The following is a 27,370-nucleotide window of genomic DNA, read 5'->3' as shown; positions in this document are numbered from 1 at the left end:
ACAGGCTAGAAACACGGCGACGGAGGGAAAGACTATAATTGGGACTGTAGCTTGAGAGATGAAACACTAATATAGGATGAGTATGAGCGGTGAATGAAACGGGTGGCTCTGTTATGCACGGCTTCTAATGAATCAATGAGGTAAGCTTGCTGTGGATTCCAGATGGCGGATGCATACTCAAGTTTTGGCCTCATTAATTATTTGTAAGCAAGTAGCGTTACATTTTGAGGGGTGTCGTGAAGATGACTTTTCAGAGCCTAGTTTTTTATTTGCAGATATTAGCTTTGTTACTTGCTCGTGCCATGATAAGTTATCACTGATAGTGATGCCGAGGTAAGTATACGACGGGACAAGTTCGACAGGAGAATAAGAAATCTTATAAATAAATGTGGGTTGCGACGATGATGGAAACACATGAGCTTGCATTTATTGGGATTAAGAATCATCAACCAGCGACTGCACCTTGATTGAATGCGGTTGATAATCCTGGAGGGATTCTTGATCAGCGGTATTAGTAATTGGGGTATAAATAACAATCGTCGGCGGACAGACATGACATGATAAGTTTTCTGGCAGATCGTTAATATAAATTAAGAATAGGAGGGGGCCAAGGGAGTTTCCCGAGGAACGCCCGATGTTACCGGTAGATGGTTAGAGTAGTTAATAGTAACGGACTGTGAACGATGTGTGAGGAATTCTTTTAACCAAGCAATAACTTCTCGATGCAAGTTTAGTCTGGAAAGTTTTAAGAGTAGACGATGAGGTACCTTATCGAATGCTTTGGCAAGGTCTAAAAAGATGGCATCAGTTTGTAAGTTAGTATCAAGGTTAGAATGAAGATCGTGAAGATGGCAAGCTGTGTCAAAATAAAGCACCATGTCACAACAGAAATTTAGAAATCCATTTATTTAGAAATAAATTTAGAAATACACATTTACAGAACCCCATTTTCATACAGAAAAGCAAATTTCATTTATTTACCCTCAGTGCCGTTAGGCGTTACAGAGGGGAGTGGGAATAACATACAAGTACAAAAAACAAAACAGCAGCTAAAAAATTTGAATATAGTTACAGCACACACTGGTTTAATATCAATAACAGCACTAGCAAAAGGCAGCATTACACAAAACAAACCACAAAAGAAAACAGCACCTAATAAAATAAAACACTTATATAAAGTTAGTAACAGTGTTACGAAAGGCAACAGTATCAGTAATTTCAGCAATATCGTGGGGAAGGTGATTCCAGCTGACACAAGTTCTGGGTATGAATGAATCGTGAAAACATCTCGTGCGACAAGGAGGGATCCAAACTTTGTGGCGGTGATCAATGCGTGCTGAAATATACGATGGTCTTTTTAACAACCTCTCTTTAAGATAAGGATTATAAATTTTGTGAAAAGTACATAATGAAGCTATTGACCTGCGATGGGAAAGAAGCGGGAGGGAAAGGTTAGCTTTCATGGCAGTTACACTACTAGTACGATGATAGTTGGAAAGTATGAAATGACAACCCCGGTTTTGAACTGATTCTAAGTCAGAAATGAGAGATTCGACCCCAGGGTTCCAAACCGATGAAGCATATTCCAATTTAGAGCGGACCAAAGTTTTGTAAAGTAGTAGCTTTAATGAACTTGGTGCACATGAAAAATTTCTGCGAAGGTATCCAAGGATGCGGTTTGCGTTATTTATAATGTAGTCAACATGAGGTTTCCAAGACAGGTTAGAAGAGACATGAACACCCAGATATTTATAAGACGACACAGTTTTAAGAGTGATTCCAATAATGCAGTAGGTAGACTCATAAAAAAACCTGAAATGAAACTGAAATATACCATGGCCCACTTCTTGTGGGTTTTCACATGTAGCTCGTGCAAAAGCCATGGGGCATAGGTTGCACTGGTATGGCCTCTCGCCTGTGTGGGTACGAATGTGTATCATATTGAACTTCTGGGTGAAGCTCTTGCTGGAATGAGGGCACTGGAATGGCTTGTCCCCTGTGTGGGTGCGAATGTGTTTCGCCATACTGGAGTGCTCGGTGAAGCTGTTGCTGCAGTGAGTGCACTGGAATGGCTTGGCTGATCATATGGGCCTTCCTGATGAAGCTCTTGCTTCAATGCACGCACTCAAATGGTCTCTTGCCCTAATGAACATGAAGATGTTCCAACAGCTTCCGCTCCGTAGTAAAGGTCTTGGCACAAACTATGCACAGGAAAGGGTCTGCCCCGGTGTGTGTTCTCAGGTGTGTCTCAAGTTGGAGTGCACTTCTGTGATAAAGCTGCACTTGAAGCACGTGAACCATTGCTTGTCCACTTGCGATTTCTTTGGACTGCTAGCACTCCCAGGGCCAATCGAGCCTGCACAATGTTTAAAACCATGTTTTCTAAACAGGGATACACTTTACTGATTTGGAGCACTTTAGAAGCTAGACAAATCAATGATGCAGGTCTTTCAAGCAGGTGTCCTAATATTTGACAAAAATGATCCCATAATCAGTGTATCAAAGCCAGACCATAAACAAATCTGTTTTGAAGTCAACATGTAATTCACATGAGCATTAACTGTCATGGACTATTATTGCAAAAGGATAGGTGATTGCATCGCAATATTTTCAACCCCTGCATAATTTCTGACTGCTGTTCACACACACAGACAAAAGAAATGAATACAGCAGAATATGTCCCACTTCCTCTAAAATCTTTATCTTGAAGCAACAATATGTATTGTAATCACATAGACCACAAGGAAAAAAAATTGAAAGGTAGGGTCAACAAATCATAGGGAGCAAAACAGCAAGCACTGGAAGATAGAGAATAATACAGTAAGCAAATAACTCAAAGAAAAGGTTTGATAACTGTTTAGATGACAGATCATGTCTCGAAGCCTAATTTGCCCATAATTCAAAAGCTGAATGCACACAAATGGTCTCTCGCCTGAATGAGCGTGAATGTGATCCAACAGCTGCCGCTTCCTAGTGAAGGTCTTCATGCAAATTCTGCACTCATAAGGGTCTGCCTTGCTGTGTGTTCTCAGGTGGGTCTTGAAGTTGGAGTAAACCGCTGTGACATAGCTGCACTTAAGGCACAGGAACCATTGCTGGTCCGCTTGTGATTTCTTTGGACTGCTAGCACTCCCAGGGCCGATCGAGCCTGCACAATGTTTAAAACCATGTTTTCTAAACAGGGATACACTTTACTGATTTGGAGCACTTTAGAAGCTAGACAAATCAGTGATGCAGGTCTTTCAAGCAGGTGTCCTAATATTTGACAAAAATGATCCCATAATCAGTGTATCAAAGCCAGACCATAAACAAATCTGTTTTGAAGTCAACATGTAATTCACATGAGCATTAACTGTCATGGACTATTATTGCAAAAGGATAGGTGATTGCATCGCAATATTTTCAACCCCTGCATAATTTCTGACTGCTGTTCACACACACAGACAAAAGAAATGAATACAGCAGAATATGTCCCACTTCCTCTAAAATCTTTATCTTGAAGCAACAATATGTATTGCAATCACATGGACCACAAGGAAAAAAAATTGAAAGGGAGCAAATCATAGGGAGCAAAACAGCAAGCACTGGAAGATGAATAATAATACAGTAAGCAAATACTCAAGGAAAAGGTTTGATAACTGCTTAGATGACAGATCATGTCTTGAAGCCTAATTTGCCCATAATTCAAAAGTTGAACACTGCGCACGAAAGCACATTTATAATAACAAGAAACTCCAGTATTCATAGTTCAGGACATATCAAGTAAACACTGCATACACGATGCAATTAACCTTTCAAAATGCTCGTTCAGGTATCCTCCGTATAAAGTTACTAAAGAAGTGCGAGCACACATAAGGAAATACCAAACAAATCAATACATTGTGTGGCCCAGGTTTTGAAATACAGGCCGAAAATCTGTCGCGCTGTCTGTGATGTCACGCACAAGCACTGTGGTTGCATGAAAATGATACAGAAAAATGCATCCCAAGTTATTTTAAAAGAACTGGCAATACAGATTCTGGAAACATAAAAGTGCATTTTCAATTTTTTTTTTGTTTTCGAGCTATAAAACTGCAAAAGGATGAGCCAGAAACTATAAGGCTTCCTTTACTTCCCACAGCTTCACAGTGGAAGCGCAACAATTTGAAATTTGCTGCTGTCGTGGAAGTATAGCTAATTGTGCTCGTTTTTCGACCACTTGGCATGTTTACATTGTTTCAACTGATTTTGCATCTATATTCGGCGCTGGTATTGTTGGAACTGAAAGAAAAAGGCCTGCACATAAAAGAAACAAAAACCAAAAATACTATTTTTCGAAAAAAAATTGCCGTTTTTCTCCCCCACCTGTCCGCTTACAGCAACAGTTAATGAAGCAAGATACTGAAGCCTTGGAGATCGCTGCTGACACATCATGCCCCTTAACTGCCGCTGCTGTAAAGCCACTCCCATCCTTCAGCCTCGCAACACTGTCGTTACTTTCTTCACATCTCCAAAGAACGGGCGAGACCTTATAGGTGCAGTGCTGTGGTGAGTGTACCCATATGATTCTAATAAACAGTAGCAGAACCAATACACATTCAAATTAATGGGCTGTTTTATATGTACACTTCAATGGAGCACAAATGAATTTAGTCATACAGTTTGAATTAATAACATCCCAAGGTTTTCCTGTATGAGGTTCCACTGGGCAAAACACAAAGGACAAGCCACAAGCACTATGTGAGGTAATACATAAAATCAGAAAGTTGGCAAATCATCATGTAAAAACTCAAGTGCAAAATGAAACGCTTAGCTTTCTACAATGGGAAGCAAACATGCAAATACACATGACAACAGACACTTGAATACACTGCGCTGCAGTGAAAAATGAGGCAAGCAATGATTGCTTGGCCGAAAGTAATTCATAGACTCGTAGTGCAGACTGCCATTTCATTGACTATGTCACAAAGGCTTACAATCTGAAAAAAAAAGAGTCATTTTTTATCACTGGCCAAGTGTTCCGTTCATTACTAGTTATGCACTTTTGTTTTAGACTTCACCCACAAATGCAAATTGTGACAAGGTCATACAGTGCTGTGGAAACAAAAATGCATCGGCAAGGAACAAAGGAATTCAGATTTTCATAGGAATTAGGACACGTGATAAATCAGGATAACGAAAGAAATTGGATCATTGCAGTGCTTGTTGTTCAGTTCAGATACCAGGGCTGTGTACACCAGCCCTAAGGCACTGGGGCAATCTGAAAACAGCCCTTACAAGCAAATAATCTTAGGCATGCAACTACAAGTTGAATACAAGCGACTGTAAACTCAACACTCCTTTGGCCCTTAAGGTGCCAATTAAGACAAAGTTAATCTACCACTCCCAAATGCAGGAGTGTAACAGCTCAGGTAAGAATCGGAGCACTTTTTGGAGCAGGAAAATTCAAAACTGGAGCAGGGCACTTGGAAAGAAAACTCCATTTTGAGCACCAAAGTCCACATTTGGAGCAGATGACGGGGGAAAAAATCTTCATTTTGTTGAGCACCAGCACTGTAACAGGAAAGAAAGCTTACTCTTAGAACAAAAAATGAAGAGATGTAAATATTAAAGCAGTTATTTAAAATTAATTCCAGCAATGCGACGAAGCTACAAACCAGAAAAAGGAGTTTTTTTTTTTCAGGTTCCATACATAAAACTAAGTTCAGTACAAATGTTTTAGCTTCAGTGGGCAAAGTCCTGCAAATCTGTGACCAATGAATTCTGCAGAAACCCACATGGCTTAGGTCAATTTATGCAAACCTGCAAAACAGGTTAATCCAAAGCTTATAGAAACAAGCAAGAGAACACAAAAATATAAGACAAGGTTGGTATAAATACTGCACATTTATATGCAGTTGAAGTATGACTGAAGGACCTGACTAGACTAGAAGTGTGTGCGTCAGACTAGATTTGACCATGACAAGATACTTGACAAGACCAAGCCACTTTTACACAACTAAAACCTCACTAGCAGCATGCATATATCTAGTACTGATGTCATTAACATGAAATTAATGCTTTGCCTTCTCGGATATTAACTTCTCCTGTTCCTTCAGTCCATTAAGTGGCTGCTCAAGGTTTGCATTTCCTGTTGTTAAAAGCACGCAGCCACTTTCTGCCTTATTCAAGTCTTTTTGCTTGATGCCCGAGTTGATCATTTCCTCGGCACCAGTGAGCAATGCCTTGCTGCTCACCACTTGGTCTTGGTTGGTTTGGTTTTGGGGGAAAGGAAATGGCGCAGTATCTGTCTCATAAACCGTTGGACACCTGAAGCGCCGTAAGGGAAGGGATAATGGAGGGAGTGAAAGAAGAAAGGAAGAAGAGGTGCCGTTGTGGAGGGCTCCGGAATAATTTCGACCACCTGGGGATCTTTAACGTGCACTGACATCGCACAGCACACGGGCGCCTTAGCGTTTTTCCTCCATAAAAACGTAGCCGCCGCGGTCGGGTTCGAACCCGGGAACTCCAGATCAGTAGTCGAGCGCCCTAACCACTGAGCCACCACGGCGGGGCCCCACTTGGTCTTCCATTTTTCTTTTTTGTTCTTCGATGAACATCTTCCATTGCCTTCCGTTTGCCTGTTTTGTTCGGCGCTCATCCTTTTTGTGTATATCACTCGAGACTGCTTCACACTCCTCCAAAGGTCAAGGCTGAGAGAAACCTTGCTTGTGTCACCATCATAGAGCAGATGGAATCTTTCAACATGGCGTGTTACATTAATACTAGCAATGCTCAGAGTGCTCCATCCATCTGGGAGGTACTTGTTTTCGCTGAAGCCTCGTTCTAGGTTGGCATTGCCGGTTAGCATTACGTTGGCAAGCCATGGAGTGAAAACAGTGCTTTTAAAGGGGCTATCTCTGTCCACCTGCTATAGTCTTCAGGTGAAACAAACTTGCCTCGCAGTCATCCATGCTTTCCTCCAAGTGCAGGGAGCCGTTGTCATCATCATACTTCAGCATGTGCCATTCATCAACGACAGACACCTGATCATCAGCGAAAACTCGAGGCAGCTACCCCGTAATATAGTGCAAGGACCACACCTCTTGCTCAGAATTTTCATACTGTAAGGAAAGAACCCTTGCATGCATGATCACTTTGTCAGTCAGATGGAGCTTCTGAAGCATTGCCTTTGAACAATCAAGGTAAAATTGCGGAGCTCCAAGGCTGAAATTTTTTTTCTCTGCGGAGTACGAGCCTTCCATTGCTTTCCCTGTGCCAAAGCCAATTTTTGCCTGTCCCTTCCAGATGGATGCAATGTCCAGGATGAGTTTGGTCAAGTCTTCTGCACTCTTGTTGCAGAACACATCACTTCGTAAAACACGGCTCAAAACTCAGTGCACTATTGCTAGATTCTCATCATGAAGGACATGTCGGAGTGGCTGCTGCCTTTGAAAAAAGTCTGCAACCCACTCAGGAGCTCTGCAGAATCTTTTAGAAACAACACCTTTGCGTAAAGGGTCTTGCTGCTAAAAGCCGAGGCAAGTCTGTTGTGTTGGATCTGGGCATCTGGTCGCTGTCTACCAGTGTTCTCTAAAAAAAAAAAGAGAAGGATTTCAGTGCAATGAACCGTTCTTGCATATGGGCTAGAGTTCTGTAATGTCAGCCAGCAGTTAGAGACACGTCTGAGAAAAACTTGAGGCACTAGTCTCAGTATTTCTAGGAGTTCCTTCAGGCCCTCTGTACACACAGGATGATTAAAGTAATAGTAGACATTCCTCACAAGTTTCTCGACATAAGAGGAAAACAAATCCAAGCCCTTTGAAAATGCATTGTGCACTCAACATCGACTAGATTTGGGTTAATATTTTGCTTAAGTTTTGACTTCACACTCTTCATGATGTTGGGGCCGTCACTGAAGAAGCAAAGTAGCTCTTCCTTTGGTAGCTCCATTAGAGCATCCTCTATGCAGTCTACAATTATATCTCCACTGTCACTACCGAGGTTAAAAGAGTTGAAGTGTACAACTACAACCTGTTGCACTCTCAGAGAAATATCTAACATCTGCTGCACATGCTGCTCCGGTTTTGGTGTTTTATCAATCTTCAAAGAAAAAAAGATTTGCACGACACAACAGTGTCACAATTTTCGATTTGAAGTGAGGCTCCAGACCATCTGAGATGACAAAGGAAAGCTTTGCCCTTACACAGGTGAAATTCTTTGCCACATCCCTGTCAGGAAACATCTTTCTATAAATGCAAGTTGCTGTGTCACCCCACGAGCAGGGAATGCCCTTTGAAACAACTGACATTGCAAATATGGCTAAGCTTCGCACACTTGATCCTGCAATGAGGCACATGGCTTCCCTGCGAAAAATCTATTGTAGTTTGTAGTCTTGGGCACTAGAAGTACACCGTTTGAATCTCGCTTCTTTGCTGCTGCCTCCAAATGTTTTGTCATGTTTGCATGCCGCTTGACAGCAGAAGGACCATGCTGAGCACAAGAGATTGTAACGTTGCGTAGGACGCAAAAAGCATGCATGTCCTTGACGCCTGGCCTGCACCAAAGGCTGATTACATCCTTGTTGTAGCCCACTTCATTCAGCACTGAAGTGCAGGAATTTTGTGCACTGCCCTTCAAAGAATAAAATTACCAAGAAAAGGTCAAAAGACAGTAATTTCGCTACTAATACAACCTAACTGCAGTCAAGGACAGATTTTTTTCATCCTCCAGTGAGACCGTTGGTCCTGTCGTGTTTGTCTCTTTTTTGTCCCCGTATTTCGCACCTTTTTCTTTGTGAATCATGAACCAACTAGCCCAAGCTAGAGTTCTCCACGTTATACTGGCGCCAATGCGATAGCCTTAAGTGGTACACCTGCTGCACAATCCGACGAAGCAAACATGATTTTATCGACGAGACAACGTAGTAACATCTCGTAAAATGAATGACGCAACCGAATACCGGCAACTTCGAGGAGCCACAAGAAAAAGACATGCGACACGTGTATTGAATGAAGCATGTGCAGTGCCTAAAACACAATTCTATCAGTAAAAAATACGACCCGCTAATTTATGCGCGTCTGTTCTGCCGCTTCAACTAGAGCAGTGCAAACGACGACACCGTCCACTTTCCTAGCAGATATGCCCGCTCAAATGGACGGCGTCAGTGTTTGCAGCACCTGTCTAATGCCCAATGTCTCCGTCGAACATGCTGTCGTTGTCAGATGAGAAGGGGAGTTGGCACTGTACAGTGCCTCGTCCCTGGGTCACACATAATCCATCAACTCATCATCATCCATCCGACACCCCCGGCAAGGCCCCCTCACCCTCCATAAATGGGGGGAGAGTTTTTGTTTTGGGGCGAAGGTCCTACCCGGAGAAGGGCCGCAACGCGCCATAAGGGCGGTTACGGTCGCGAGGCGGCTGCCCCGCTATCCTCGTCTTCATCCGAGTTCGAGCTGCATGTGGTGTCGCTCAGGATGCTGCAGTCTCAGTTGGTGATGGCACCGCAGGACTCGCATCAGCGGCTCGCCTCGTCCTCGGACTGCGCGGAGTCGTCCCCTGTGAGAGAAGGCTCGCGCTGCGCATCACGCCGTCTGCGCTTCCTCCGCGCCCGGCGGGGTGGTAGGCTCGCTCTCCTCGTCCACGTGTTGCACCGGCTCATGCGGGCTGGCCGGCTCCTCGCTGGAGACTGCAGCCTGGGTGGCGGCAACAGGATCCGAGTTATTTTCTGGCGCGACGGGAACCTGCGATGCAGCAGCGGCAACCATCGCACGCTTCGCAACAGACGCGAAGGTGCGCGTCTCGCATTTCGCGACAGCGTGGTCGCCGCCGCACTGGGGACAGGGCAGCTCGCACGTGGCGTGGCCGAACACGCCGCAGCGCGCGCACAAAGGCACGTCGAACGCACGTGGTCGCGAGAACCACAGCGCCGGCAGACACGTGCGACACCCCCGTACTTGCACTGCACCGTGGACTCGGCCCCCTGCAGGAAATTAAGCAGCGCGGACTTCATCTCCATCCGCGCACGCCTGGTTCCACTCGGCACGCTGTCAAAGCCAGGCACGTATTCCAGGGCGATGTTCTCGACGGGTCCATACTGCTCCAGTGCTCCGCGCAGCTCCGAGACGTCGATGTCCACTGGGAAACCAAAAACTCGGACAATGGTGCTCAGCGTCCCGCGGTACGCAAAGCGCACCGCGGTGCCTCGCACCTCGATTATGGGGTTCGAGAGAAATCGCTGAACGGCAGGCTTGGACCTGAAAGTGACCTTAAATCGGCCACCTCCAAAGTCCTGCATGCCGCTCAACTCATTCTTCGAAAATCTCGTCACAAGCTCTTTGCAAATATCAACATTGCACACGCCTTGCGGCACGTGGCCGAAAAACGTGTGCGGTCGAAGCCGCTGCACAGGCGGTGACATGCCTGCAGCGCCCACTCACCACCTCCACGATAGGCCTAGGCTTGCTTGGTGCGAGCCATGGTGCCGGACGCGAACGCTGGGAACGGACGGACTGCCTTCGGAAACGGGCGACGAGCGACTGCTAGCACTGACGTTTTGTGAACGAAGCTTCCGCTTTAAATGGACTCATCTTTGCTCATCTTGAATGCCCATGCACAGGAGGGTTTGCAACCGGCGGGGAAAATCCGACCAAAACATTCTCCCCCAAAAACCAATTATTATTCACCACGCACAACAACGCACGTGCTTCCTTTGTTAAACCTCTCTGGGACTGGATTGGATTGACATCCGATGAAAACTGCTGGTCGCCAATGGCCGGCGTTATTTCCTGCAGGAAACCAGGGGGCAGCACTCTCGGCTAGGGAGCCTACATGTCGCGCCCCCTCCCGGCTTAGGGTGGTGACTTCCTTTGACACAGCACATGCCGCCTCCCGCTAAGACCCATGTTGCCAGCGCGTGTGTTGTCATGGTTACGGGAAGACGCCGCGCCATCTTGGTCCCCGCCGTGCATAGGCGCGCATTAGCTGCTGCAGCAGTTGCGTCTTCATCGCCGTTCCTCGTTGAGTGGGACAGTCATATGTTGTCGGTTGTTGCACTAAGTGCGCCAGGAAGCTTACGCAGCAGCAATGCCCGGGTGTTGCGTTCCGCAGTGCTCGAACCACTGCAGGAAGGGCACACGGATGTTTCGTTTCCCGGCTGACTCCAACCGAAGAAAACGTTGGCTGGCACAAGTAAAGCGAGACTGCTGGGAACCCACTGCTGCTTCTCGCATATGTTCTGTGAGTACCGTACCTTTTTCTCTTTTGTTACCTGCTCGCTTGTTATGTTTGGTGTACTGTGCTTCACGTTTACGATAATTAAACCACGGCCGCCTCGAACGGCGTGCGCGGCGTGGGTTTGATAACAGGCTACGCATTGCGGGCGTGGGTGCAATCTTCTCGTTAGTTTTTAGATGCGCTGGCGGCGTGTCTCGAGCACCAAGGGCGAGAAGCAACGGTTCGCATTCGCCCTCGCTGACTGTAATTCTCACGCGAGTGCACTCACGATATATTGGCGCCCGCTTCCTTGTTTGCGCTGTAATACATGCGCCAAGACTCATGTCAGAGAACATGACTGAGGTAGTGAAAATAAATTTCTACATCTCTCTGACATTGTACGCGTTCGCTGTTTCGTGAGCGCTGTGGTCGGAGGAACTTATTTTCAGTCAGGTCTGGTTATCTAGGCACCGTTCTGCTGTACGACGCTATTCGGTAGAAGAAGATTGGAAACCCAAGATCAGACTAAAAGAACACATTTTGTATATGCCCGGTTACTGGCATGCATATGAAGCCTTTAGGAAGCCCTTATCCAGTTTTTTTAGCTTGGCACTATAGCCTGGTAAAAGACAGCATGTGAAAACATTACAGCAGGTAGAAACAGCTCTGTAGTTGTAACGCTAGTCATGTTCCGGTTTGCAGCATTTGTCACAGTTATGTGCAGGTATGAATATACTTCTTGATGCTTATGAAGTACTTGCTGCCATTCATTTCAGGCACATTTTGAAGAAACAAGTTTCGAGCAAAACAGACAGGATGGCTTAAAGAAGCTAAGGCCAGATGCGGTTCCCACACTTTTTACTTATCGAGGTAAGCTTCTAATTTTGATCCATCTCTTAAATACAACTCTGCCTCATTCATATGAAATGTTTGCAAAGAAATTTGTCTACACGTATACGGTAGTGCTGTGGTTGCTTTGTGCAAGCTCAAAAATGTGCGCTCATCTGCTTTTAGAAGGCTGCAAAGAAAGGTTCATCACCATCAGCATTTCAAGGTCCATAGCAGGACGAAGCCTATCCTACTGACTTCCCTTTAACCGGTTCCTGTGCCATCTGTGGCCACATTATCCACACAAACTTCTTGGTCTATTGATATGGCTTTTATATCCAAGCATTCCTACAGCGCATGTTTGCATCAGCATCTAGATCCCTAGCTAGAAATTTGTTGGGATCCATGCAATTCATTTCTTGTAAAACTAAATCGCGGGCATAAAAAAATATGTATATTGCACGTTATTGTAGGATCATGCATTCGAACAGCACCTTCAAACATAAAATCACCTTAAGCCGTGTTTTAACGGCTTCTGCATTACCTCTGGCTCATTTTTCACTGTAGATTGAAAAAAAAAATGAATGAATGACAATTGAAATCTTCCGTGTAAGCCATAAAGGTATAAAGTATGGCACTAAACAAAACTTTTGCCACCTAACTCTCTGCCTACCCCTACTATATTTGCTTTTCTTGAACACCCACTGCTTCCCTAAGGGACTACTGTTTATCTTCTCTACACATTGAATGCACTCATATATATGATACTAAGATCCAAAACGTAACACACAGATATAGCCTTGTATTCAAAGAGCACAAGGCCACCTATAGTGTGTTTATACTTTGTATAGCATCGTTTTTTCTTTATAATTCACCCGACGCCTGCGAGAAAGGGGGCGTCTAGAATCAAACAAATATCCTAAAGCAGACTGCATACTGTGCTGTCTCATTTGTTCTATGTCACCTGGCACAGAAGCTAAAATGGCAAAATTCAGGACGATTAGTAATTCTAGTTGCATCAATGGTACCTCAGCTGCTAACACAACCTGCTGTTGAGCACAATTTTGCACGACTGAATCATTGCCAGTTGTAGCATGCTTTCCGACGCTGTTAAATATGCACTGGCGGTAAGAAATCTAAAGCCCCCCAGTACAGCTTTGGGGTCTTAAAACCCAACTGATATTACTACTCCTGAAGTTTATTTGGAAGTTTTATGCAGGTACTAGGTTGCTCTTCTGTAAATGCAGAATTTCTGCAGTTCTTGAGTGTAGTGCTACCCTATTGACTGAATTTTTTATTTCAGCCATCCCGAAACACCGGAAGCCTCCGAAGAAGCGGTCTTGCTTTCGTCCGGCCACGCCAACGCAAAGCCCAGTACTTGACCCCACCGGAAATGAACCATGTGGTAGTGCTGCTCTAGAGCCTGTCTTCGCATCAACAGCCGAACAAACACAAGACTCGGCTGTGAGTGACAGCATGAGTTCCCAGGACACTGTCAGTCCACTACAATGTGCTCAGGTACCAGGGTATGATCTACCTTTAACAACCACCTTGCTGCCGCCCAAAGCTGTCGACACTGTTATCTATGCAGAGAGCGTTGCCCATTCCTTTCTGAGAACAGATAAAGCCAGTGGGGAAGATTCCACTGATGCAAGTCGACTTCCTCTGCCCGCAGCTTCACCCATGGAGGCCGAATCCTTAAGCGCTGAAAGGTCACAGCATAGTAATGAGCGATCAAGTAAAGAAATACCTCAAGCTGCATTCACACTTGGTTCAAGTACGGCTTCAACTGACTTGTCTCTTCAAAGACAGAATGCTGAGCTGAGAAAGAGAAATAAGGACTTGGCCCAAAAGTACAGAAACCTACAGAGGCTTCACGAGCAAACAAAGAGAAAACTGCGCAGTCTTGTAAAGAAGTCACAGTCGCCACAACAAAAAATGATAACCTTGGAACAATTACCGTTCCTCAAACACGACCAGAGAAGGGCTTTGACGGTGAAAACTACGAAGGGCCTTAAGTGGTCTGAGAAGACTATTCGAGAGGCCCTTCAAATAAAGCACGCATGTGGAACAGCAGGCTATGAATTATTAAGATCATTATCATATCCACTGCCATGCAATAGGACATTAATACGAAGGCTTCAAAATATTAAATTTTTGCCTGGAGTTCTTCATGAAGTTTTTAATGTCCTGAAATCCAAAGTAGCCACAATGCAAGACATAGAAAAAGACTGTGTGCTCTTCATGGATGAGATGGAAATCTCCCAAGGATTTGACCACGATCGCTCGCTTGATTGCTTTTTTGGGAGCACTACATTGCCGGAGTCCGCTACAGATGTTGCCAACCATGCTCTTGTGTTCATGGTTGGTGGCGTGAACACGAGGTGGAAACAGGTTATCGCCTATCACTTCACTGGAAGGTCGATAGATGGCTCTATTTTGAAGGACATTGTGTTCCACTTGATTGAGCTTTGTTTTCAAATCTCGCTTAGAGTGCTTGTTGTCACAAGTGACATGGGAGCTGCCAACCGTGCAGTTTGGCGCCTGCTTGGCTTGTCCAACCACAGAAACTCACAGACTGTCTGCAGTATTCCGCACCCGCACCTCCGTGGCAGGCAACTATTCTTTATGGCTGACCCCGCCCACGTCTTGAAGAACATCCGTGCCCAACTACTCCGAGTGGGAGAATTCACTCTGGGTGAAGAAACTGTTAAGGAACAAAGTCTTCCTTCTGGCACTGTCAAGGTGGAGCATGTTGAAGCAGTGTTGAAGTACGACTGTCAAAGTGAGCTGAAGATTGCAAATAGGCTGTCGGAAATCCACATCAGCAGTGGACATTTCACTACCATGAAAGTGAACATTGCTGTGCAATTGTTCCGTGAGGCTCCTGCTGCTATCCGATATTTAATCCAACAAAAAATTTTGCCCCCCGAAGCAGAGGCTACAGCGTGGTTTTTTAACCTCGTGAGCAGGTGGTACACCCTTATGTCGGCCAGACATCCGGTTGTTGCTCTGAGCGATATAGATCCTTCAAAGCATAAAGAGGCCACTGCGCTTTTGGAACTGACGTGCAGCACTTTCCGTCAAATGAAAATGGGAGCAACGGCACATTGGAAGCCTTCACAAGCTGGCCTTCTGGCATCGACCACTGTTGCTCTCAGCCTGTCGCAAGACCTCTTGGACAACCAAAGCTACAAGTATGTGCTTCTTGGCCGGCTCGTACAAGATTGTCTCGAAAACATATTCTCTGTGTTGAGACTCAAGAAGCCGGTCCCTAGTGCATACGACGTTAAGTGTGCACTGAAGCTGATTTGTGTTGGACAGTTCATGCACACACCTACAAATTCTAGCTACGAGGTTGATGACAGCTTGCATCTAGCTGACCTCCTTGACCCAACTATCCAGAGACATGAAGGACAAAACCAAGAGCCTGAAGAGCTAGAAAACCTGTTTGTGTGTGCTCTCACAGAAGCAGAATGTGACATTCTTGCTTATCTAGGAGGATTCCTGGTCAAGTCTGTCATGAAGTCCATTGGTAACTGTAGTGACTGCAAAAATGCCCTTGTTGGAGATGCTACAAATCAGTATAGCAATCTTATTAAGCTTAAAGAGTACGTGAAAAATTCTGAGAACCTCATTTATCCAACGCAAGCAGTGATTAATGTCCTTATAGAATGTGAGGAGCAGTTTAAGACTTTTGCAGATATGAAGGAAATCATGGTGCTCAAAACCCCATTTGCTAGCATTCTGAATGCCCTGTGCAAGGCTGTCAAGTTGAACTTAGGTTGCTGTGAAACGCATCATGCTCAGACAGGGAAGGTCCTCCTGACAAAATATGTGAGGACAAGACTGAGGATCCATCTACGACAGCAGCATGCACAGAGGGTGGATGGAATGTCTAGCAAAACATGTGCCGCAACAAACCTGGTCTGAACTCTGAGAAGGATGGTAACATCATATGCTTAGATGCTTGCAGTCAGCTAGTTAATGATTTGGCCTTGCTTTCGTTGTTTTTCTATAGTTTGACACAACTCAAGAAAATAGGGGAGATGTCCTTAAAGAATTCTATCCAGCCAATGGCGCCAACCGATTTTCATGACACCATGTTTAATGCTGGGAAGTTGCATCGCTGGGAGTGGCAGATGAACGGCAGTTAACCGTGGCTTAATCGGATTGACCGCGTTGTCATGAAAATCGGTCACTGCTATTGGCTGGAGGGAAACGGTCGGGGGGCATCTGCCACTACTTCCTTGGGTTGTACCCGAATATAGCACTCTGACACTTTCACTGTGTATGTCGTGTGTACTTTGCTCGCCTGTAAATTGTTCACGTCTTTCAGCATATTTTTATGTCACCTCTCTGTAGCAAGCTGTTGCTTGCAGATTGTGTGCACTAACCAATGAAGCTGCTTTGCTTCAGTCAGCATTTGGAAATAGCAAACTGATTTACAGTGCGTGCCACTAGTGTGTTCATCAAAGGTGAAGTTTTTAGGAGCAAGTGTTGGAACTAGATGCAAATGTGTAAACCACTGTTTCAAGTCTTTTGTGAAGTGCGTAACAGTCTTATTTTTGTGGCTGGAGCATCACTACCATGCCTTGCATTATTTAGGGGCTGTAAAACATACGCTCCCACAGAGTTGCCGTGGTGTTTCTCATTATCATTTGAGTTGTTTGCATTACTAGTCCTGCTAATTTAGCCCATTTATTGTGTCCTCTGTACTGCACTCATGCAATTTGTTCATGGCTATCAGTATATTTTGTTTTATGTAGAAGTGTTCATTGAGCAACGAAGCTGCTTTACTTCGGTCAATGTTTAAAAATAATAAGCCTGTTTGCAATTACACCATCAGTGTGCGCACCAGATATGTTTTACAGGAGTGACTGATATGTGTACAAAAATTTCACTGGTTTCACAGATGCTGATAATGGAAGAATGTAATTTCATATGCACTTTAGCTGGCTGCGGATGCTTATATATTCTGTCAGTTTGCTTGAGAAAGAATATGAGCACCTCCCCTTTAATTGACAGTTGCCAGAAGTGTGTCGGCAATAAAAGAAGCTTCTTGAATGTTTACACGAAGGCGTCTGAAAATGTCATTTGGTTTCTTGATTTTAGGTTTTCTCACTTGTCCCATTGTTTGTATTGCTCCTCTTTCTCTGATTCCATTCCAGCAAGTCTCATGTTACAATCTGAACATTTGAGCCTCCTACTGAACACCCTGTGTAAGTTAGTTTCTCAGCACACGTGGAAAAATGGTAGGCAATGTGAAATGAAGCACTGCTTTAATGTTAACTCAATGGCAATCTGTACAAAACTAAGACGCTTACAACACTCGATCTTAATTTGTTAACATCAGCCTCAAGATTCCCTAAATTTTTTTAAGTATGTTTATACCTTTTGCTGAAGCTACAGTGTGCTAGTATGGGGTTGCATAGCTCATTGCGTAGAGCATGTGTAATTGCTCACAGAAGAGCAAAATGCACAAACTAATGGTACATTGCACACGCAAATGCCATTGTGATGTCGGTAATAGAACTACTGGGGCACTTAAGTCTCTTCCCGTGCTGTGAATGCATAAGCATTAGGTGCTACTGTTTTGCTTCTGTTGCGTGGTTTTATTTTGAACCTACATAGACCAGCGTTAGCTCGGTTTACCGTTACATTTTCGATTCTACTCATCGAGACCTTTCAACGATATATGACGATGCTATAGCATTAGGTTCAATTTTAAATCAAATAAATAATGGTAATTAAGACCTGCTATTACTCCGGTGGAATTATACTCGACATAAGCTATCCAACGATATATAGCTTGATGATGGAGCATAACGATTGATTTTTAATCACGGTTATCTAATTAATGGTCGGTAAGACAAGATTAGTTCAGTGCAATTGTACTCAACATAAGCTATCCAGCGACTTAGTGATGTAGCGTAAATTTCAATTACATTACAATTAACTAATTACCGGTAATTAATTGAGACCTACAATTAGTCCGGTGCAATTATACTCGACATAAGCTATCCAACGATAGAACACTTGCGGCGATTATGCCCGACATAAGCTACACAGCCACTACGGCCACATTCTGTACAGGCCGCGCATGAACCAAGTAATTGATAAGCATTAAAAAGTGGGCCTGCGTAATCTTTTGATTACCGTCATAACATTAAATTCTGAACGCCCAACACCTAAGCTCGGTTAGTGCTCATCGTGAGGAGGAACCCTTTTTACGTAATTGATAAGCGCTGCATTTTGGCGCGATGACGCGCGCAGAGGAGAGACCCGTTCGGAGTGTAATGCACCGTCGCTGAGAACTGCTCTATGTCGTCGGAACGGCGTCATCTGTTGGTACTAACTTCGAAAGAAACGCCGATAAACTAGAATATAAACTAATGTTGTAGATCGCCCCAGCGACCGCGCCACTGAAAGCCGGGGATGCTCTCTTCAAGGGGACCAACATGGCTGCCCGTCATGTTTAGCGGCCGTTTTCGGCAACACTGGGAGAGATGTCACCACCCTAAGCCAGGCGGCAGGTATGTAGGCTCCCTACTCTCGGCGAACAGGCAGCGCCGCCGGTGGCCGCCGGAGCAGATGCGTTGGGAGAGTCGCGGCCGCCTGGGTCGGGCGCGCTCCCAGTTTGGGGCGGTCGTCGGAAAGTTTTCGGTATATTTGCAGCGAAGTGGTGGCGATTTGGCCTAGTTGGAGTGACACAGCGATAAATAAACAGTTCGGAAACATGAAGACACCGCACAGAGAGACATGGATGAGCCCTGGTTTTATGCTGGGTGTCTGTTTCCAAGTAGCAAAGCACGAGAAACGGAGCAGACGACACAAGGAGAAGTGTGCCCAAGGGCAAGAAGCAACACACAGCAACGGATTGAAGGGAGGGGATAAAAAATACGGTGAAGAAAGAAGTAGAAAAATACAGAACAAGATTTGTGGCACCCCCCACATGTGGTACAACGCGACACAAAGCCAGCCACGAGCAAGTCGATCAAGCGGGACGGCCGGATTGTTGTGAGAGGTGAGGACGCACTTAGGCAAAAGCTGCGAGAATGAAAATAAAAAGAACACTGCGAAGGAAGTGGCGGCGGAGAAGGAAGGAAAGGGTACGGAAGAAAGAGGAATGAACGGAGGAGGAGCTGAAACGGAGAAAAAATACCAGAAGCTGACGAAAGGCCTGAAAATTCGCGTACGTCGGCCAGCTAGGCTCATAGGAAGCGACATCTCCCTGCCTGTGAGAATAATTGAGATAACTGACGTAGTAGATTGGCAGAATTTTTTTCAAAGGCTTCAATTATCTCTCCGGTGGGTCGGATTCCTCTTCTCCTGATGACAGAATAGTTTTAAAGGACGTACGGCATGTAGTGGTGGTCTTCGCAGCGAATCTAAATAAGACGTCCTTTGATCATTCTCTCCACACTGCACTGGTATGCGCACAGGAAGTGGCTGATCTAGTATACTAGGTTGACCCTTTAATTACAAATTTTCCGACTGGAACATACGAATTTAAATTTTTTATTTGCCTTCGACATACACTTTTTTTTAATTTTGTTTTCGCATCTGTATGATGATTGAGAAAATCATTGTAACTATAAAATTTCGTATCGTATTATTTAAAGACTCCATTATTATTGGAAAATAGATACATATTTTTTAGCCTGTGTCGGAGCCGAGTGTTTGTGGGGCCCTTCCCGGGAAAAAAAGTTACAATCCACAAAAGGGAACAAAAGCACTGACTAACACTTGCTGATATCGTGACAAAACCACAGGTTAATTGAGCATTATGTAGAAACAACCTGCGTCGGCGCGCGCCACCACGCGCGTTCTGTGGTTCCTAGGGCACGCCCTTTCGTTCTGTCGGCTAGGCTAAATGGGAACACAAAATACAAGGGCCACATTGCCGAATAGCTCGATTTTTTTTTCAGATGGTGAGAAAAATTACGAATGCAGGGGTTTGTGAGTGCCTTCTTTTTCTCTTTTGGCAACGTCATGCGGCGAATCCTGACATGATCGCCGCCTCACTGCCCGTCGGGACAAGAGCCATTCACGTCGCTTCGGGTCGTAGAACTTGTTTGGGGACGCGAAAAACATTGTCCCTGGGGAGTTCAAGTATGTTCTATTGTAGACTGCTGCGCAGCAATTGAAATGTGACCACAGAATATCCCCAAAGCAACGAGCGAAGGAAGAATACGACGCGCTCCCGGGCTAGGGTGCCTCGATGACATCGAGGCACCCTATCCCAACGTTTTAAAAACGTTGCCCTATCCCGGGCAGTTTTGCTGCATCCCAGCGGCGCAGGCCGGCGCGCGTCTCTCACCCGGTCTGCCCTTTCCGCCGCGAGGGGCGCGCGCATCGCGCCGGAGTTAAGAAAGCGTTATTTTCACCCATGGATTATGGATTGGCGTCATTTGTGATTTGTGGATAGCGGTCGTGCGTGCGTTTTGCATCACTTGCCTGTTTGATCGGCCTCTGGAGGCTCTGGACGTGTGGGTAGGGTCGCTAGAAATACTTGCTAGTCTGTCGTTCGTGCGGAGCTCTCTACGGAACCGGTTGGCCGCGCCTCGGATGAATGCGCAGGGGGCGCTGCACACATTCGGAACGTCGTGCCTGCAGGGGCGGTCGTGCCGTGGCTGCGGAAGCGATGCGCGCTGCTTCTTGGTCGCGAGCCCATAATACTGGTGTTTTTTTGCCAAATCCATGAACGCTGACTGGCGTGTGTGTTGGTGTGTGTGTTCATAAGGACGTGTCATCGCGTCATGTCTAGACAACGTAACAAATAAGCGCCACATCTTGTCAGCTCAATGCTCCATGCATTGAGCATTTGTAGGCAAATGGTTTAACGCACCTGAGGGTCGGGTGCACACTCAAACCGATACGAGAAGTTCGGAAAATGGACAGCCAGAGTGTTTCGCTTAAAGCCATGCCGAAGATCACCAGCATGCACCCGAATCACGAGTCTTTTGAGAAAACGGGAGTTTCTCCAGCATTCCAGCTATTTGGTGATGATATGATTACAGATCTTTTTATTTATCGCACCAAGTTAGCACGCTCTTATGACTTCGTGGAAGGCACTGAATCTTTTGCAAAAAGAATGAATAAGCTTATTAGTATAATGACTGCACGTGTGCCAAAAGCAGCGTTATACCCGCAGTCACCAAACTTTTTTTAAACGTGTTCCTTGAACACTTCACAAAGTGGAAAATTCATGCAAAGGCCACAATGCAAAATTTGATAATGCTGGCTTACTGTATCCGTCTGACCCCTTGAAGAATATTATCACCGTCTTGAAGACAACTTCACCACTTATTTTAGTGTGAATAAGATGCGCTAGAAGAGCATTGTTGACTTCGCTGATATTTTAACACATGTACATTTTCCGCCTCTGGCCCCTGTGAAACATGGACGTGAAATTGTAGATGGCATAATCAATTTCTATATTCTGCTTCGCCTGCGCTTCTACATGAAGTAAATCAATGTTGAGAGGGCTGCCAAGAAAGAGCAGCCGAAGCTGTTAAAGATGAGATGCCATGTATGTGGTGCAAACAAAAATGTGGGCAGCCTGAGTGCAAAGTGATGGAAATAAATGTGTTTAACAATGGTTTTATTTTGTGCTATACATTATACTGATCCTTGGGTATCTTTTCCCTGACATTACGTGTGACCTACATAGCATGGGCTAATAATGCCATTTTACCAAGCACGGGATTCGAAGAACTACTTACAATGCATGCTTGTGTTCATTACTTCTGTAACTCGGTTGCCTAAGCACTATAAGGAATGCGTTCCTGCAGTTTGCCTAAAGCACATGATTTACAGGACTCAGGTTCTCATCTTACATCTTTTAACTGCGTGTGCATCTAGAAGATTCCAGTGTTCAGTCTTTCTAGCTTCAGAGTCCGTAGAAGTTGAGATCGGATCAAGAGCATGAATGAAAATACCGCTGTCAATTAATAGCGCTCTGTTGCGCGCACACACGGTCATGTGGTGTAGAATCGTCGGTAATATTCTTGATGCAAGGATATTTTTATTTAAATTCCTCAGAAGATGGTATATGATACGGCATGGCAGCAATATTGAGAAAGGAGAATAGGGTGTAAAAATAAGTGGGCTCCTTTCGCCTTCGACTCTAGAACACACGCACAAAATTTGTTCGCAAGAAAAAAAAAATCGTTCGCGTCGCTACGCCGATGACTGAACTGCGCATTGCAAAAACGCGGGTAAGCTTAAATAAAAAAAATCAGTGCAATCGCATGCGTAAGTCACCTGAAAACGCGCAGGGAATTCGTTTCGCGGGGCGAAACGCGCGCGTCTACCGCAGACGCCGTTGCTGGCATGGCACACCGGTTGCTCGCAGCGCCACCGCGGCGGTCATTCATCAGCAGCCCCCGCCGCAGCCGGCGGACGGCAGACTAGCAAGTATTTCTAGGGACCCTAGTGTGGGGTAAAGCCCGTGTGGGGTGGGCACATTCGTTGTGAAAAGATGCTTGTGTGCTTGCGTGGTTTGTGTGCTCGCACTTGTGTAATGCCTGTGCCTTGTCGTAATTAATTGACCTTATGAAAATACGCTTTCAATTCGCGTAATTTATGGGTTGGTGGGCTCATCCGTTTCGAACTTTCATCCTGATTTGCGCAGAGTATAGGCAAGTTAGTAATGTGAATTCATTACATGTTGCAATGGTCAGAAATACGATCAGGCACGGCGGTTCTGCAGTCCCCGAGGCATTCGTCGGTCGAAGCGAGTAGCGGTCCCATACGTACAGGGTCGTCTACCCTGAACACGCAAGTGCGTGGCTGCACTCTGCAGGGCCACTGCGTCCGACAGGTCACTCATCGCAGTCGAGTGGCGCAGAAGTTGGACCTGGGCTTGGCGCTTCGCGTTATCTGCCACTTCGCTTCGATGCGCTGCTGTGTCGGACGCAGTGGCCCTCCAGAGAGCGCGACCATGCGCTCGCGTTACGGCAATAGAATTAAGGTTCTTAGTGGCACGTTGACAGGACCAGATGGTATTCCGATTATATTAATAAAGAAGCTTGGACCAAAATCCAAGCAAACATTAATAGAGGTAGTGAACAAAATGGTAGTGGATGGCAAAGCCCCCAATGAATGGCGATCAAGTAGAATGAACATGATTATAAGGGAAAGGGGGACAAAGCTGACATAAGTGAATACTGTCCCGTATCAATGACATCTGTGGTTTATAAGGTGGTGATGCAGATTATAAAGGACAGGCTGCAGGCTTGGGTGGAGAACAAGGGGTTGCTAGGGGAGCTACGAAATGTGTTCCGGAAACAGCTTGAGGAGGTTGGAGGACAATCTGTTTCAATTGAGATTGCTGAAAAGGAACACAGGCCCCTATGGCTAGCATTTCTGGATATCAGGGGAGCCTACCACCACGTTATTCAGGAGGATTTGTGGGACATACGGGGCATATTGGATGTGGAAGATAGAGTAATTAATATTTTAAAAGGTATATATAAAGGTAACAAAGTGCTTATAAAATCTGAAAAAAATGTATCGGGGCCTATAGAGATACAGCGGGGGCTTAGGCAAGGATGTCGTCTGTCTCCTTTGTTGTTCGATGTTGTACGTGCAAGGGTTAGAGACCAAACTAGAGAGGAGAGGACTAGGCTTCAACTCTTCTTTTTTCAAGCAAGGAGAATGAATTAAACAGCCATTACCGGGACTAGTGTATATGGATGATGTAGTGCTAATGGTTGACTGCAAGGAAGGTTTTCAGAAGTTGATAGACATCTTTGGTGCAGAGGGATTTGATTATGTTTCAAGTTTAGTAAGAAAAAATCTGCAGTCATGATATTTGATGATGAGGGCCGGCGGCGAGCATAGAATACAGGAGTTCACACTAGAAGTGGTGGATGAGTACACGTATCTTGGGGTGTGGTAAATAACGGTGCTGAGTATCTAGCAGAGCATGAAAAATATGTAATGAATAAAGCTAGTAGGAATGTAGCTGTCATGAAAAATAGGGCACTGTGGAATTACAATAGGTATGAAGTGGTAAGAGGGATCTGGAAAGGGGTTGATGGTTCTTAGCCTGACTTACGGTAATGCGGTCCTGTGCATGAGACCAGATGTTCAAGCAAGGTTAGAAATTAAACAACGTGTTGTAGGGAGGCTAGTTTTGCGAGCACGTGGCAATACACTAAATCAGGGGGTACAGGATGATATAGGATGGGCGTCGTTCGATAGCAGAGATGCTAGCAGTAAGATAGCATCTGAGGAGCGATTTAGAAATATGGGGTAAAGCAGTGGGCTAGGAAAGTTTTCAGATACCTGTACATCAGGAATGTTGACACGAAGTGGAGAAAGCGAACTAGAAAATTGACAAGCACATATCTGGACAGCAGTCGGGGGGCAAATCAGCAATTATCGGTTAAGAAAAAGGTTAAATAAACAGAGAGAGCTCTGTGGAAAACAGGGATGCTGACGAAATTGGCACTGGAAACATACAGGATTTTTAAGCAGGAAATTGCCATAGAAAATATCTATGATAATTGTAGGGGAAGCTCTTTGTTGTTCAAGGCCAGGACGGGAGTTTTGCGGACTAAGACATATAGAGTCAGGTACCACGAGATAGAAATGTGCATTGTGTGCGGAGATGAGAAGGAAACGTCTGGACACTTGATACTTCTCTGTAAAGGGCTTCACCCTGCAGTGGAAAGCAGTGGGGCTGATTTACCCAAGGCATTGGGGTTTAAGGATAGTGAAGGAAAAGTAGATCTTAAGCTGTAGAAGTAACCAAGCGAAGGTTATCTGGATAATGGCTGAATTAATCGAGACAAGAATAAAATTTCACAAGTCATGGCTAGGTGGCTTGAACCACCGCACGATTTTAAGAGTTCAGCCTTTTCCATCCATCCATCCATTGTATTCCTACTAAGGGTGGACGGCCCTGTACATTCTAGACATAAGTGAAGGGCACGAGTCTTCGAAGGGCACTAGGTGAATATTGCCCACGTGCTAACTATTAAATTGCATGGGGATCTTGCAAATCTTAAAGATGCTCTGCCTCGTTTGAAGTTCCTGGAGTCGTTTACAAGATACTCTGTGACAATTGTAACTCAGTCTACATCAGGGAGACAGGAAATCTACCAAGGCGGCTAAGAGCACTGCAATAATTTCGGCAGGAATCAAACAGCCTCAAGTGCTGTGGCAGAACATGTGCAAACAAGGCATGAAATTGCTTGTGATAATATGAAAATCATTGCCACTGAAAAAAATTCGTAAGCGTGGCTGGACCTGGAATCCTTTATAATAAAGACCATGCTGAATACACTCAACAGAACAAAGGGAAGCCTTTACCAAAATCATTGCGCCGATTAGTTAAGGCTACATAAGCTTCTTCTTTCATGATTGGTCCTTCATTGTGAACAAGAAACCTGTAAGGGCTCCGAAATGTAAATCAATGTGTTCGGCATGGTCAGTGACCCAAGTTTCATTCTACCTTTAACGCAAAATGGAAACTCTGCGACGAAGTGTGCCCTATGCCCCTAAGCTAACAGCAGTTGTGCCCTGCTCCCACAATATATTCCACAACCGACGTCAAAAAGCAGGTTAGGAATCCGTTTTGCACCACTTCTCTTAAGCTGTCCTGGCTAAATCCACGCACTTTTTGTGTTGGCAGAAAAAACATCCCAGACAATTGGTGTACTGCAGTGGTGTTCTGTGGGGATACTTCTGTCAGTAGGTCATGCTAGATGGCATTTCAGTGGAACATACCCCCCCCCCCCCTCCTTAAAATACATTCACTTGATTGTGAGACTGAACGTCTTTTAAGAGATCAGGATACTGGGTATAATAGCGTAATAATATGAGCAGGAAATAAATTGTTAGTAAAGCTTTGTAGGGGGCTAGTTGATCGTGCATACTGAGACCGGGGAATGCTAGATTCTAGACAAGGGAACAGCACCACATAGCAACACCACGAGACACGAGCGCTCAGTCTCAGTATGAAATAAATTGGTTTGCTGCAGCTTATTTATCATGTTATCATTCCTTGTTTGTGTGTCTTAACTGCTCAGACTGATATGCTTTCTTCAGATCTAAGCCAACTTTCTCAATAATAAGTCACATTGTAAGAAATGCATATAAGCAGAAGTAATTGTGAAGGCACGTTTTACTTTGTGATAGGTGTCGCAAAGAGACTCAAAATTGGCAAATTCTTATTGGTTGGCATCAAGGAAAAGTTTTTGTTCATTTTAAAAAATCTTACTACTGTGTCGATATTTATGTATGGTACTTGCTATTGGAATGAGGTCCTCGACATGCGCATGGTGAGCCACAATTTCTTGGCACTAACTTTGTGCTTTTGTAAAGGTTTATTGAAGTGATGTTAAAAGAGCTGGGATCACGACTTGGGACCAGCGTAATGGGAACCACTGGAACTTACAGAAGCACAATGCATCCTTCAACTGGGGCCATTTGATTTTGCAGTTTAATGATTATTTTAATGTTGGATAGTTGAAATGCAGCTCTTGCTCTCTTATTAATATGAGTGGTTATCACCTTTGACGATGCCCTAAAATCTCAACTTGACAATTCAGAGGTATGATCATGTTATACGTAAAGTGTTTCAAACTGTACTTGTAAGTGATCAACTGTCCTATATACGGTACAAAAAAATAAGTAGGTGAATGAGCAGCATATTTAAAGACATCAGACAAAGCAACAAATCATCCATTTAATTTATACAGAGGGAAGAAAGTTTGACAAATGGCACTCACCAAGCCAAAAAATGGACAAGCACTCCAATATAATCACCAGTAAACAAAATATATTAGGAAAAAAACGCTGTTTCAGGCAAGTTGTTTTGATACTTTAGACGTAACTGCAGCACAAACATCCACATTCCAATTAAGGAAGACACGCTTGGACGGATCCTGCAGCAGCCACGTGTGTGTGTGTAAGGGAAAGAGAAACAGCTTTATTATGACAACACGAAGCACCATGGACATCCTGTGCCAGGGTCACCAAAGCCAACTGTTCAATATCAGCTTGCCCGAGGCTGTGGGTAATGCTGTAATTGAAAGGCAATGGGGCAGAACGAAATGGAACGTTCCAGGTTAGCAAAGGGATTGCTGCTAATGGGGCATGCATGGAAGGCTCTGAGGTGGTAGACGAAACAATGGCCAGGGGTGAGAGGTGTATCTTAAAAAGGATGCACTGAAGAATACGAAGTTGGGAGGCAGTGAGAGGTTTGTCTGCAACAGGAAGGCTACAAATGAGATCCGCTCATGTTGCCACAAGACGATTACTTTGTGTCGGCTTTATGTGAATCTGGGTGCTTGTGCTGCAGTTGAATCTGTAGTTTCTTAGAAGCCTTTCTTAGAAATAACATTGTTTT

General features: G+C 44.9%; 2 protein-coding genes across 6 annotated transcripts; one reads left to right on the top strand and one right to left on the bottom strand.

Annotated features, from left to right (window-relative positions):
- Positions 1-887: 887 nt before the first annotated feature.
- Positions 888-10,696, bottom strand: LOC144114691 (uncharacterized). 5 transcript variants are annotated; one of them, XM_077648578.1, is made up of 3 exons: positions 4,839-10,696; positions 2,933-3,148; positions 888-2,356 (listed from the first exon to the last, which is right to left on the bottom strand). In XM_077648578.1, exon 1 carries the CDS (start codon positions 10,379-10,381, stop codon positions 9,479-9,481), a length of 903 nt encoding a protein of 300 aa, XP_077504704.1. In that variant the 5' UTR covers positions 10,382-10,696; the 3' UTR covers positions 888-2,356; positions 2,933-3,148; positions 4,839-9,478. The 5 variants fall into 5 exon arrangements, with proteins under 5 accessions (XP_077504704.1, XP_077504703.1, XP_077504705.1 ...); XM_077648577.1 differs by having other exon boundaries at positions 2,933-5,532; positions 7,466-10,696; XM_077648579.1 differs by having other exon boundaries at positions 7,466-10,696.
- A 131-nt stretch (positions 10,697-10,827) lies between these two features.
- Positions 10,828-19,917, top strand: LOC144115946 (uncharacterized). Its single transcript, XM_077650583.1, has 4 exons — positions 10,828-11,199; positions 11,952-12,045; positions 13,307-14,024; positions 19,779-19,917. The coding sequence occupies exons 1-4, from the start codon at positions 11,047-11,049 to the stop codon at positions 19,915-19,917; spliced, it is 1,104 nt and encodes a 367-aa protein (XP_077506709.1). The 5' UTR covers positions 10,828-11,046.
- Positions 19,918-27,370: the final 7,453 nt, after the last annotated feature.

This window comes from Amblyomma americanum, chromosome 1, assembly GCF_052857255.1.
Source record: "Amblyomma americanum isolate KBUSLIRL-KWMA chromosome 1, ASM5285725v1, whole genome shotgun sequence".
NCBI classification, from domain to species: domain Eukaryota; kingdom Metazoa; phylum Arthropoda; class Arachnida; order Ixodida; family Ixodidae; genus Amblyomma; species Amblyomma americanum.
This window is presented reverse-complemented; position numbering and strand designations above follow the sequence as displayed.